Below are 13,265 nucleotides of genomic sequence, written 5' to 3' on the forward strand. Positions count from 1 at the left end.
GAAGTTTTAGGAAGTTCGGGATTGATAAATATGATCTCATTCACTTTCTATGGTTTTCACATTTCCCCCCCATTTCTGCATCAGTTTGAAAAAACACAAAACCATGTTCTGTGCGCTGTTTTTAGCTTCATTGATAATCAGCAGCCACTCTATGGGCCAATGAAGAAGTTGGCTCTACAGCTGCCTTTGTCCATAATCATTTTAGCAAGTAAAGGAGGTAGTATAAAAGTAGCGACACTGACAGAAATGGATGTTTTAAATATTGTTTGGTAGCTGTTCACATGCAAGATGCAGTTGCACAGTTAAACCTTCTTAGCATGGATCTGACTGGACAAAATTGATGTTCATTTTAAAGACCTCAAGGAAATTCACAATAAAGGAAACAAAAACATTGATAATTAGGCAACGCTCCTGAAATCATCAATGGATGAAAGGTTACACATCCCAAAAGGTTAATATGAAAGCCATGTGATGTGGTTTTAGCTTTTAACAGAAACAAGGATTTCAAAACTTCTCACCATCTTCTATCAAAAATCCCATCAGGATCAAATGAATGTTCTGTGCTACTATGGCTAGGTTATGAAATCCAACTAACCACCTTGCAACATATTGAGAATGATCTGGGAAACCTTTCACTAAAAGATGTTGGATTTTGGAGATAAAAGGCCATTTTACATTCATCCTTTTAGGTTTCAAGGATCTCAAAGCTAACCTTTAGGGGCTGATAAGAAAAAGCCAGAGCCCCTCTCTATACTTAATATAATTATTCACACAGTAGCAGCCTTTACTGTACCAGACCAAAATTAGAATGCCGCGTATGCAAGAAGTGAATAAGCCACATCCATGTAAGGAGGTTTGACTGCAAAGCAAGCAAAGTAAATGATTTGATCAGTGCCAGGAATGCATTCATGGGTCTTGGCTTAGGTACCTTGGGATGCCAGCATGGCACCTGCAGTCTCTTGAAAATCCAGCAATTGTTGCAAGAAGAGAATGGCCTATAACGAGAAAGGAAAAGCACTTTAGAATGAAATCTCTGATCCATCCAGCTAGCCTGGCTGGGAGCAGCTCACAAGGTTACCGAGAGAACTCTTTTCTAGTCTTGCCCAAGGATTATAGCGATTGGAGACTTCTGGATGGAAACATGGAAGACTTAGCACATCTCCGCAAAAACAGTGAGGATGACAGAAACAAAGACTGACAGTTGAGCGATATGCTCAAAGGAGCCATGGAGCTTCTGTGGACAAGAAGGAGCCATGAGATCGTCCAGAGGGATCCTGTGGACAATTTGTGACTAAAAGCCAGGAGCTGTGGAAGAAAAACTATGCTCACAGCTTTGCAGGAGGCCTGTTTAAAGGACACTGGGTATGTTCAAACCATAGAGATCCTAGTGCAACAGGGTGGCTAAAGCCACCAGGGTAAGTATACCTTCAATCTGGGAAAGACAGGTAAAAAGAATGAAGCCAATTATGAAGATTTAAAGGGGACTAAATGCAAAAAGCTTACCAGAATTTTGGAACAAGGGTTAAATTTGGAGCACTGCCTCATCTGAAATATGTTTTTTTAATTAAATAAACAGATAATATATATCTACAGGTATCCTCGACTTACAACCATCTGTAACTGTTCAAAATTACAATGGCACCGAAAAAAGGGACTCATGACCAATTTCCACACTGGCCATTGCAGCATCCCATGATCATGTGCGCAGAATTCACGCCCTTGGCAACTCACATGTATTTATATGACAGTTGAACTGCATTGGAGCTATGTGATCACCATTTGTCACCTTTGCAGCTGACTTCCCACAAGCAAAGTCAATGGGAGAAGCCAGATTCACTTAACAACATGACTCTCTTAACATCGGCAGCGATTCCCTTAACTTGGCAAAAAAAAGGTTGTCAAATGGGACACAACTCACTTAACAACTGTCTTGCTTAGCAGCAGCACAATTGTGGCTGTAAGTTGAGGACTACCTAAAAATGTTTACATCTGTTAAGGAACTTGATTGGCCCATCCACCCCATTAGGGATGTCAAACTTGCGGCTATCACCTTGTCATCACATGATGTATTGTGACTTTTTACCCTTCGTTAAAATGGGGGTGGGCGTGGTCAGCGTGTGACACATATGGTCCATGGGCTGAGAGTTTGACACCCCTGCTCTAGATTGATTTTTTAAAAATTTACTCCATTTCCTCCATTCTGTTTTTAAAAAACCTGTTCTATATCTATTAAGAAAGGGTAGATGTATTCTGGAAAACCCATGCTAGGAAGCCTTTCATATCAAAACAATATAAAATGCAGGCCTCTCCTAAGCACAATCCTAAATGCCACCTAATTCAGACCTTAACATAAAACAGATCCCTTTCTATGGAAAGAATATGAGGCTGCAAATATGATTTACATTTTTGTTCTGTTGATCAAGGCAATAAATCAGTTGTCCATGTGAAAGTATAAGCCACCTGTGTGTGAAATATGCAGCACGTAGCCGCTCCTCACTTACTTACTTACTTAATTTCCAGTAGTGCAAAGCATAAAAGAGAGATCACTGATCAAGAGCACATGTAAACTGAAGCCGAGAATCTCCTTCAGTCATGTTTGTGGATCTCACAATTTAAACGGGTTTAAAATAAAAATAGTGGTATCAGTTTTGTTTCCCATGTTTAAAAGGCTGTACTGACAATTTTGCAAAGTAAATCCTTGTGAGGAAGATTCTGCTCCAGGCATATTATCTTGATCAGCATCCCTCCCTGTGCTTATATAGTTATAAATAAACGTCCAAAGACCAGCTGCATCCTACATATTTAATGCATTTTGTAGTTAGCTGAAGTGTGTATACAGCTGCTCAGAGATCATCTGCAACTGAGCCTCCACAGGAATTCTACTTCAATGCTGCTTGATTATCCTGTTCCCCACACTGTCATCTTTCCTTGAATTGTCAGGACTTTGCTGCTTCCTCTTTTAAAGCCACAGAGCTACTCTTTACCAACCTCTTGGGATCTACCCAGGCCTTCCTAGTAGCCCTCCCTGCTGTTTTCCTTAGCAAGTTGAACTCTCCTTTTGCTACTCCAGAAGAGAGGAGAGCAGATCACAAAGCAACTCGATATCCTGTCAGAGCCTATGAATTTTTAAATGGACAGACTTCATTTCTGATGGTCTTGGCAATGCTAGAAAAAAAACTGGCAGAGGAAGGAGAGAGGGACATTTCCTGCTTGCATGCAAACCTTAGGAAGATATTGTGCCGAGTCTTTGCCAAATTGGAATCCCAAGGGTGGTCCCCCCCCCTGAAATTGTAATGTCAAAAATAACCAAATAGAAGCAGTTTAGTGTCTCTGTGCTGCGCTAATATTTTCTAATGCAGAAGTGCAGTGGGGGTGTGTGTGTTATTGTCCTCCCCAATTGGAAGAGAAACCTTGAAAAAAGAAGAAAAGAACAAAAAAGGCAGACCGGCCAGTTTTCAGCGGAATGAGCTGAAGCAAAGGGACTGAGTAGCTCAGCTGTGTACTTCATGGAATCCAGGATTGGAGAGGCTTTCCCAAGATTTAACCTCAGAAGCCAAAATAAAACACTTTTATGATAGTTAAATTTCTCTCATGATTAGGATATTTGTGTATTTCATGCTCTGGGCTCAGGAAAAGAATAGCATCCCAGTCCCAATTAACTCTTCCTTGTTATTTTACTATTATTTGCAGACAAAAATTATTGTCAACAATATTATTGTAATTGTTATGGTCTTAACACTTAACATAGTCAAGCAAGATAACAACAAAATGTTTCCAAACACATCTACATCCTTTCCAGAAAAAAAATTGCTCTTGTTTGACAGAATGATTGTGGTAATTAAAATAGGAAATGTTAAGAATATCTGTACCAGCTCAGCTGTCCATTTCCAGCAACCCATCTTGATTCCCAATCATAGTAGGTTAATGCTGCACAAGTAGTCTTTAACTTATCACCACAATTGAACCCAAAACGTATGTTGCTAAATGAGAAGTTTTCAAGTCCCCATTTATTACAACTTTTCTTGTCGCATTTATTAAGTGAATCACTGCAGTTGTTAAATTAGTAACAAGGTTTACTAAGTGATTCTGGTTTCCCCATGTGCTTGTCGGAAGATTGCAAAAGGTCATCACCAGACTCCACGATACTGCAACTGTCACAAGAATCATTGTCAAGCATTGGAATATAAATCATGTGAATATGGGGATGCTGCAATGATCATAAATCACTTTTTTCAGTGTTGTTGTAACTTTGAACGGTCATTAAAGAACTGTTAAGTCCTGTACATACATAATGACATCTTACTGAGGAATATTTTATCTATCTGTAGTCCTATCCATCTAGAAGACAGACTGAGAAAGGCTGATGTACCCTGATAGATTATATTTCCCAAAATCACAACACAAGGAGAAGATTTTTAGAAGGAGTGTTAGATTGGTTAATATAAGCTTGAGACTCATTATTGTGACCTGGAAGGACAATTTTTTGTGAAGAAATCCTAAAGGTACTTCACTAGATAGATTGGTGCATGTACACTTGAATTTGTTTAACTGATGCTACAACTAAAAGTAAAGGTTCCCCTCCCACATATGTGCTAGTCGTTCCTGACTCTAGAGGGTGGTAATCATCTCCATTTCAAAGCTAACGAGCCAGCACTGTCCGAAGATGTCTCCGTGGTGATGTGGCCAGCATGACTAAACGCTGAAGACTCATGGAACGCTGTTACCTTCCCACCAAAGGCGGTTCCTATTTTTCTACTTGCATTTTACATGCTTTTGAACTGCTAGGTTGGCAGAAGCTGGAACAAGGAATGGACACTCACTCCATTACGCGGCACTAGGGATTCGAACCTCTGAACTGCTGACCTTTCTGAACGACAAGCTCAGCATCTTAGCCACTCAGTCACCACAGCCCTGGATGATGCAGGGTATCATGATACAACTGAATGATACAAATGGTGAAAAGTGTGTAAAAGAAAAGCTATAGAAACTTAATGAAGCTACAGCAGGTCCCTAATATGTGGCAAATATTCAGGGTTTGGAGCTTAAACTCATAGTCTGTATATAGAACCACATGGAGCAGAAACAAATAAATAAACAAGACTAGGGATAAGATGGCTCCCATTTAAGTCACATTTTCTTCTTCAGCAAACAACATAGGAAAGAGAAAGAAGAGAGAAGTATGCAAAACTTTTATCTTTGTTCAGCAAAAATGCCACCAAGTTCTATAAACTACATAAAACGAGAGAAGAAAAATGCCTAAGCAGAATTTGTAGGTGTGATACTAATCTCATTAGACTAATCCCAGGCTCTGAAAAAAACAGAAACTTACAACATTGTTCCCTCTTCTGTAAAACAAAATAGCAATATAGCAATAGCAGTGGACTTATATACCGCTTCATAGGCCTTTCAGGCCTCTCTAAGCGGTTTACAGAGAGTCAGCATATTGCCCCCAACAATCTGGGTCCTCATTTTACCCACCTTGGAAGGATGGAAGGCTGAGTCAACCCTGAGCCGGTGAGATTTGAACCGCTGACCTGCTGATCTAGCAGTAGCCTGCAGTGCTGCATTTAACCACTGCGCCACCTTGGCTCTTAAAAGAGAAGGGGGGGGGGAGTTATAGGCTTGATGTTACCAAGGCATTCTGAATTGTTTTCACATACATTGCTGGTGAGTTCATGAACTGTCCCATCTTTTGGCATATTATATTCCTTATCTGGATTGTTCTGGAAAGAAAAGAAATTGATAAAATAGTTAAGAATGGTTTTAAATGATTATCTTTTCTTTTTTTTTTACAAAGAGTCACCTGAACCACGAGATGGGTGGCAAATAAATTTGATAAATAAATTATATGAGTAAGTTGAACCACTCCACTAGTTCCATGGCTCTAAAGTCCAAAGGCACCACCTACTGGTAACTAGGGGAAAAATGCTTGGATAGATGCATATTTTAAGCTCCCTACATCGGTATGTTTGATTTACCATAATTCATCTTCCCTTTTTCAGTCAGATGAACTTTGGACATTTTAAAAGGGTGAGAACTTTGTTATATGGTTGGAAATGCCTCTGATTGAGAGATATTTCCCAATGCATTTTGTCAAAAATGTGCCTTAAATTCAAGGAAACATACAGACAGATTTTCTTTCTCTTCTCCAGGATAACTTCTGGAATTTGTGATTATTAGTACCAAATTGACAACTGAAACATTTCTACAAGTTTCTTGGATTGCTTTTGGTGGCAAAGAGATAATTCACCACCAGAGGGATGATAGTTACCTTGATATTGTCTGCAAAATGTTCCAGAGCCTTGGCTCCTGTGGTCTCCATTGAGGTTATGAGGCTTGGTAACTTGTTCTTAGTACTGGCTGCAGTACCCTGAAATACGAGTCACAGTATAGGGACAGCAACTAATAAGTGACAATGAAGCAAATCACTCAGAGTTCTCTTGTGGTACAAAGATCTCATATAAAGTTTATATCATAGTCAGGAAAGCTTAAAACTTTTTGATTAAATGTTTTGCTAGGTAGAATATGTGCTCCTGACAGATTGAATCTTACCTTTTAATATTACTCCATTTCCTGCCTGAGCGGAGCATATGCAGTATTTCCCATTATGGTACAAGGCAGCTTAATTTATCAGCCTTGATTTGAAAAGCTAAGAGTCCCAAAAACACTCTATGCTTCTAGGGGCAAATCTATTTAAAACAACTAGCTTTTAAATAGCATTGGGCCTGGTTACCTGAGGGACTGCCTATATCCCATAACATCTATCAGGCCAATTCACTCCTGCAGGGTTGACACGATCCAGGTTCCTACAAGTAAGCGATGTCATTTCTCAGGACATTGGAAGTGCACCTTCTCTGAGGTATAGCACCTGCCATTTGGAACAAGATCAGATATCCTCCCCACTGCTGTTGTTTAGAAAAGTGGTGAAGACGCGGCTCTTTATCTAGGTCTCTCATTTTATCCCAGTGAGAGATCTAGATAATCCAGATAAGGAATTGCTAAATTTTTCCTTCATGTTTTATGTTTTATTGTAATTTCTTTAATACCGTCATTGAGATGCAAGCAACATACATGTTGTAATAATAATAATAATCACAACAATAGCAACATCTAACCTGAGTCCTGTAAGAATTGACAGTGTATCTATGTGAAAGGAACCCTATATATGAAAACTTTCTGGAAGTTTCAGACACTGCAGAATTCAGTTGCACACTTCTGGGCAGAAGGAAGGATTTCATCACTATTCCTTATGCTGATTTCCCTGCTCCTGCAATGCAATTTAACATTTTCTATCCTTATGAAAGCTCATTTTGATCTAGATCCACTATATAGATAGACATTATTTTCCTTTTTGTTTCTCTTAATGATGTACATAGCTATGGATTTCACAGCAGAGAGCCTACTGTGTTTAGGCTTTCAGAGGTACCCTATTTCCAGTTTCCACCTTTTCACTTGGGTCAGGCTGGGTGAGGTTAAGAATAAGATCAGAATACGGCCACCTTTGCTATGAACCACTGCTTGGAGACCCTTTCCTTAGTGACAATTTTAAAAAAATCAGTTGGTCGCATGGGATCTGTTTTACACTGTATGTGGGACACTCATTAATTTTATTGTTATTGATATTGAATGAAATCTAATGATACTGTATATCTCTATCCTGAGACAAGCAAGAGATGCAGTGGAGGTCCTGACCTGATGCCTGAGAAGGCTGTGAGGGAGAGGATAAAGCAGAACAGAGTAATCTTAGTAAGAGAGAAGCTCTTTAGAAGCTCTCTGGTTCCAGAACTCTGAATGAAATGGTACTACCATCAAGGAGCAGGCCTGCAATTTGGGGTTCCTCCTAGACTTGTGGCTCCTAATAAAACAGGAACAGCAGGTAGTAGTAGTGGTAACCAACCGTTTTTGCTTAGCTTGACTCCTGCTTTCTGTGAACTGTTTCCTTTGAACTTTGTAATAGTTCTGCTTACTAGTCTGGAGAGAACATTTATTTATTATTTATTTGATTTCTATAGCCTCCCATCTCAACATCTGCATTTGGTATCTATTATTTTTTCATTTGACTTTGGACCTGAGGGTTGTCAATCAAACTCCTACAGTTCCCAACTATTTGCAACCATCACTACTCTGCCATGAAAAACTAGACACTGAATTCTGAGTTTATGTGATCTAGTAGGTTCTAGTTTCATTGCTAGCCAATTACCTGCAAAACTTGATCAAACTCTGGCTTTGTCTGCTTTAAGTGCCTTAGGATGGGGAAGATAGTCAACACAGCTGAGTAATCGTGACGCATAATGGCCTTCCGGGCTGCAGACACAATGTTTTCTCCCTCAATCATTAAATTGTCTAAAGACTCCTGTAGAAAAGCAATATCAGTTGAGTTAGAGAAATGAATATGGGGTTTTGAGCTATAACCGAAGGAAGGGCATGCTGTGTTTTGAAAAGACCTGAATAAGGGAATCAAATGTCTTCTTCTGGTGATGCTCCGGGATAATTTCAGTTAGTAGCTGGTACTCGCTTTGGGCCAGTTTTATGAAGGCACTCACACAGTGGATGTACACATCAATCTCCATGTCCAACATGTCATCTCTCCCTATGGGGGTTATAAAAGAACGTAAGATGCTAGCTGATATATAAACATATGAATAAATATAGAACAGTCTAATATAACAGAATATGAAAACTAAGGTTTACCAGTTGTGTAAGTGATGCAACTTTATGCCATTTATCTAATCACAAGGTAAAGCTGCCAAGTAAACACATTCACCTGAGATACATATAAAAGATATTGGATATTCCATCTTTTTATCAACAAGATAAAACTTTTAAGACATATGTACCAACTTAGAAGAAAGACAAATGTGAATTGTTCAACATCTTTCTCTTATACATTTTTTAATTACTGTAAAATATAATTGGTGTCTTTACAATAGATTTTTTGCTAAAACCTGCATAGCTCCTTATAAATTTCTGACTAGGGATTTTGACTAGATAATTTACAACAATTAAGAAGAATCAATTACCATTCATTTAATATTTATCATTTGTAAATTGTCTACATATCAGAGCAGCGCTAAGTTATCAAATTTCTAATTTCTTAAATAAACAATGCAATACTTTCAACAGACTAGGTTCAGATATGGTTTTACTGTCTAAAATAACATATCCCATTTTTAAAATGAAGTCTTTAGTTCAAGAATAAAAGCATACTATAGCTAGCAAGAGAATTATTCTTTTAAAAATATTCATGCCACAAGAATTTGGTATGTCTCCAAAGTGCTTCTATGATCTTTTAGAGGTGGTTTCAAAAGAAGTGCTTTCAAAGGAAATAACTAATACGCTTGAAAGAATGTCTGGAACTTTTCATATTTTATTATTAACAACATGAAATTATAGAAGTATTTGGAAATATTATTTCCCTAGAATTCATTCATTAAATAAGTTGATATGTCATGCTCTAACAGATCCATCATTGATTCTTCTGCCTCACTTCTTTATGGCTGATGCTTTCTCATCCAATATCCAACAACAGCCAATCCACCCAATTTGCAGAAATTCAATGATGCATCTTTTACCCAGTTGTAGGACAGCAAACTGGTTGGGCAGTGTTTGATGAATGTTCCACTAAAACTATTTGTGTTCTGAAAACCATTTTGTCATATTCTCTTCTCTTCTTTCTTTCTAACTCTATGCAAAGTGAGTTTACTTTCCCCCCTATCCAACCTCTCCCCTCCAAGAAGTTTTCAGACACTATATTTTCCCGTCTTCTATTTCAAGTGGCCTAGTCCAGAAAAAGCAATACATTTTGGAATGAGGATCACATTTCTGCATTATATTTTGAACTGGAGGGCAATTGGTTTTATCTAGTGCTAGAATTAAGAATGGGGCTTTCAGAACTATCTTTCAATATAATGAGGTTGCAATGTCTGGATTCTGGGACAGAGACAAGGATAAATTTTCATTTAATGCCAAAATAAGATTATTTTTTTTAGACTCTTGCTTGAGAATGGTACCTATTGGTCCTGTGAATGCATCACTTACTTTCTGCTAGTCACTAAGATGCAGGTATAGATTTACAACATGCTACCTGCTGCACTGAATGATTGCATGATATCCTTCATGATGTATAGGAAAAGAAGAGACATCTATTTTGCCATTACACATACCCATGCCATAAAAAGTGTATATTCTATTAACTGGGAGGGAGGAAACGAAAGAAATGCTCCATGTCAAATTAAGGGCTTTGTAAGATGAAAGAGCTAGCAGAATGAAGGTTTTTTATTTCACTTATTTGTTCCTTCTGACTCTTTGTGCGGAAACGCAATCTGCTCAATTTCATACGCCAAGAGAACCTGCACATCTATCCATTACTCAAATATATGGAACAAGCCTATGAAGAAATGCATTCCAGCAGAATAAAAGGGGGGGGAGATTAATTACCAAGATTTGAAAATAGGCAGGAAGGGGTGAGCAAAGAATCCCGTAATAATGGTCTGACGCAGCAACTTTAAGCTGGGATGGGGATGAGAATAAGAGTGGAAAAGGAGACAGGCGCCTACAGTCAATAGATCTGCTTCTGTGCCTTCCACTATGGCCCTAATTAAATTTTACTTTGCATCTTACATCAATTAAGAATCAGCACAGTAATAAACACAAGTCCTCTACATCTTGCCGATTTCAGCCATTCTAATTCTGAAAAACATTTTATTGGAAGCATTCTAAGAGAATATTGCAAGAAATGCTAAAAAAAAAAGGAAAGAAGTCAAATTAGTCAGCCTTAATGTTTCATATGGTACTTACCAGCAACTGACCCGTGCTTGTCAACCAAGGAATCGGAAAGATGCTTAGCTCGCAAATCATGCTCATGACCTAGTGAGATGTCAGCGGGCATTAAAGGAAGGAGTAGCGGTTTATCCAGGGCCATCACAGCACCAGGGTTTGTCCTTTGAGTTTTTATTGGTTTATCAGACATTTAGAAAAAAAAATATTCCTGATAACACAACCTACTACCCTATGCTGGAACAGTACAACAGTAGTAGCAGTTTCAAGCGGGATAAAGTCATGACGCAATGTAGCCTCGGAACAAAAAAAAGCAAGTGCAACCACAATTTTCAACAGCTTTTGGCTTTATTTCAACATGGACTCCCTAGGAGGAGGAAGGCACAGCGCGAAGTTGCGCCTCAGTGGAACAATCTTGATCTAATCAAGGTTGAAAGGGCTACTACCTTTGTAGATGAAGTATACAAGGACAGAATGTGAAGGAAAAGGTCCCCAAGCTACCACAGAACTTCTGTTAGCCAATCAAATTGCATCATGGAATCAGTATCCCTAAATTTAGATGAGTCGACAAACATTCAAGTTGCATAAACTATTACCCACTACTCTTTAATATTCATCACTTTTGTTCTGGCTTTTTGATTCTTAAACAAGCTCTGTTATTTCTAGTGTGACGGGAAGACATCCCATCACTGGAGGCTAAAGGCTAACAGAAGCCTTGCACATAGAAATCCAAAACCCAAGTTAGAACCAAAGAGTGAGAAAAAGAGAAAGAAGTGATTACCTTCTATAGGAATGAGGTTAGAGGCCCCCTTTTTCCCATCTAGACACTGCTGAGAATATTGTTTCAGAAGGTTCTGAGCCTTACGGATCGTGCCTGTCACCAGAACCATAAGAAAGGAGAGACAAAGAGACCTTGGAAGTGAATGAGAAACAAAAAGCAAGCAATCCACCAGCACTTGGGCCTCCAAATCAAGGGTCAGAGCACTAGCCAACCATGAGAATGCTCCACAGTACATATATATGTATACGTGTACCAGAACTCTCTTGCCGTGTGCCCTTGTAATAGAATTGCTGATTTCCTTTGAGAGATTGTTAAAGAGTTTCTCAATATGAACTTGGTTTTAAATGCTGCCCAAGCCACTGAAATCCTCTAGTTCAACTATATATATATTGCAGAGTTTGGGAAGGATAAAAGCATGGAACAATCGTTCCAGCAGTCATATTTGAATCCTGATTTGCCACAGAATAGTGATATGACAGTTTCATGATAAAGGCATTAACAATAAGGGTATCTAAAATACATTTGTAAATATGATTTTAATCTGCTTCAGGGGTGTGTGTGCATCAGCCGAACTCAGCTTCTGGAGAGTACTTGGACATGTACATGTAATTTTGGGGTTTCTTTTAGCAGGAACACAGAAGTGCTTTGACACTGTCTTCTGCTAGGATATTATTTTCAATTTCCAGTTTACAGCTTTAGGATTTCCTACTAGTCATCCATCCATATATAACCCTGCTTAGTTAGCTTTCTTGAGATCAGTCAAGGCTAGTTAGATGTCACCATATGCACAAATGTCTTAAGGATTATAGTAATATACATAGAGAAGTGTTACAAATAATACACAAATAAATAAATCCTGTTGTCTGAATCAAGGCCCTCTTGGGGCAGCATTTGGCCTTGAAAGATATTGTCTGTATAGTGGATCCTCAGCAGGTTACTGTGGACAGCAGTGTCAGAGTCAGTCTTCAAACTACAGAAACGAAACAGGCATGAACTGAGCCTTCCCGCTTGCTCTGCTTTCACTGGGGCATGCCATCTCCGTCTATCAGTTGGTCTCTTTAGCTTGGTCAGATGCAGCCCTTTAGGGAAGCTTCTGGAGGAGACTGAGAAGGCAAATTTACCCCGGGGTTAAAACTTTGGCTTGTTGCTGATTTTGTAGATGCTGCTTGTCAACTATACTGCATGTTTTACAGTAGTTGTTTTATTTGTTGTTTTTCCCTCATTTTTTGTGGATATAATTGTTTCAATTCATTTATTCGTTACTTTGAATCCCAGAGAAAAATAAAATAGATGCTTTTTTTTGTAAAAAGAGGTACTTTGCAGGCATTGAGTGGCATCTAGTCCGCTGTTAGTGAAGCCCCTTGTCAGTGACTTATTTTAACTGATGTTTGAGAGCACAAGCATGGCAAACAGACTCCTCATTCCAAAGAGTTGCTCTGTATGAATGAAGAGGAAGTCACCTAATTGCATTAGGCCTCAAATTAGATACATTTACACTGTACTTTAGGATCCCCTTCCCCATTTTAACTACAATTATTATGAAAGAAGAACCCAGTAACGTGTGCAATGTTTACAAATAATTGACAGGGAAGTACAGAGGCCAATCACCATCTCTAGCTGATGTTGAATCAGTTTAGAAGAAGCTACCTATTTTTTTAGGCTTTATATAACGTAAATGGACAGACTCAGAATATTCACTTTCTAAGCC

At 38.7% G+C, this 13,265-nt stretch overlaps 1 protein-coding gene across 3 annotated transcripts in view; it reads right to left on the bottom strand.

The window, feature by feature from the left end:
• Positions 1 to 13,265, bottom strand: part of EXOC7 (exocyst complex component 7) — a 42,203-nt gene that overhangs the window by 11,265 nt on the left and 17,673 nt on the right. Inside the window, exons 7-13 of one of the 3 annotated variants that reach the window (XM_032212424.1) lie at positions 11,558 to 11,650; positions 10,798 to 10,866; positions 8,445 to 8,590; positions 8,201 to 8,353; positions 6,272 to 6,370; positions 5,661 to 5,723; positions 929 to 995 (exon numbers count right to left, since the gene is read on the bottom strand). In XM_032212424.1, coding sequence (XP_032068315.1) covers positions 929 to 995; positions 5,661 to 5,723; positions 6,272 to 6,370; positions 8,201 to 8,353; positions 8,445 to 8,590; positions 10,798 to 10,866; positions 11,558 to 11,650 — 690 coding nt within the window. The remainder of the gene's footprint in view (positions 1 to 928; positions 996 to 5,660; positions 5,724 to 6,271; positions 6,371 to 8,200; positions 8,354 to 8,444; positions 8,591 to 10,797; positions 10,867 to 11,557; positions 11,651 to 13,265) is intronic. The other 2 variants (XM_032212422.1, XM_032212423.1) reach the window with 2 other exon arrangements.

Source organism: Thamnophis elegans, chromosome 2 (assembly GCF_009769535.1).
Source record: "Thamnophis elegans isolate rThaEle1 chromosome 2, rThaEle1.pri, whole genome shotgun sequence".
Taxonomy (NCBI): domain Eukaryota; kingdom Metazoa; phylum Chordata; class Lepidosauria; order Squamata; family Colubridae; genus Thamnophis; species Thamnophis elegans.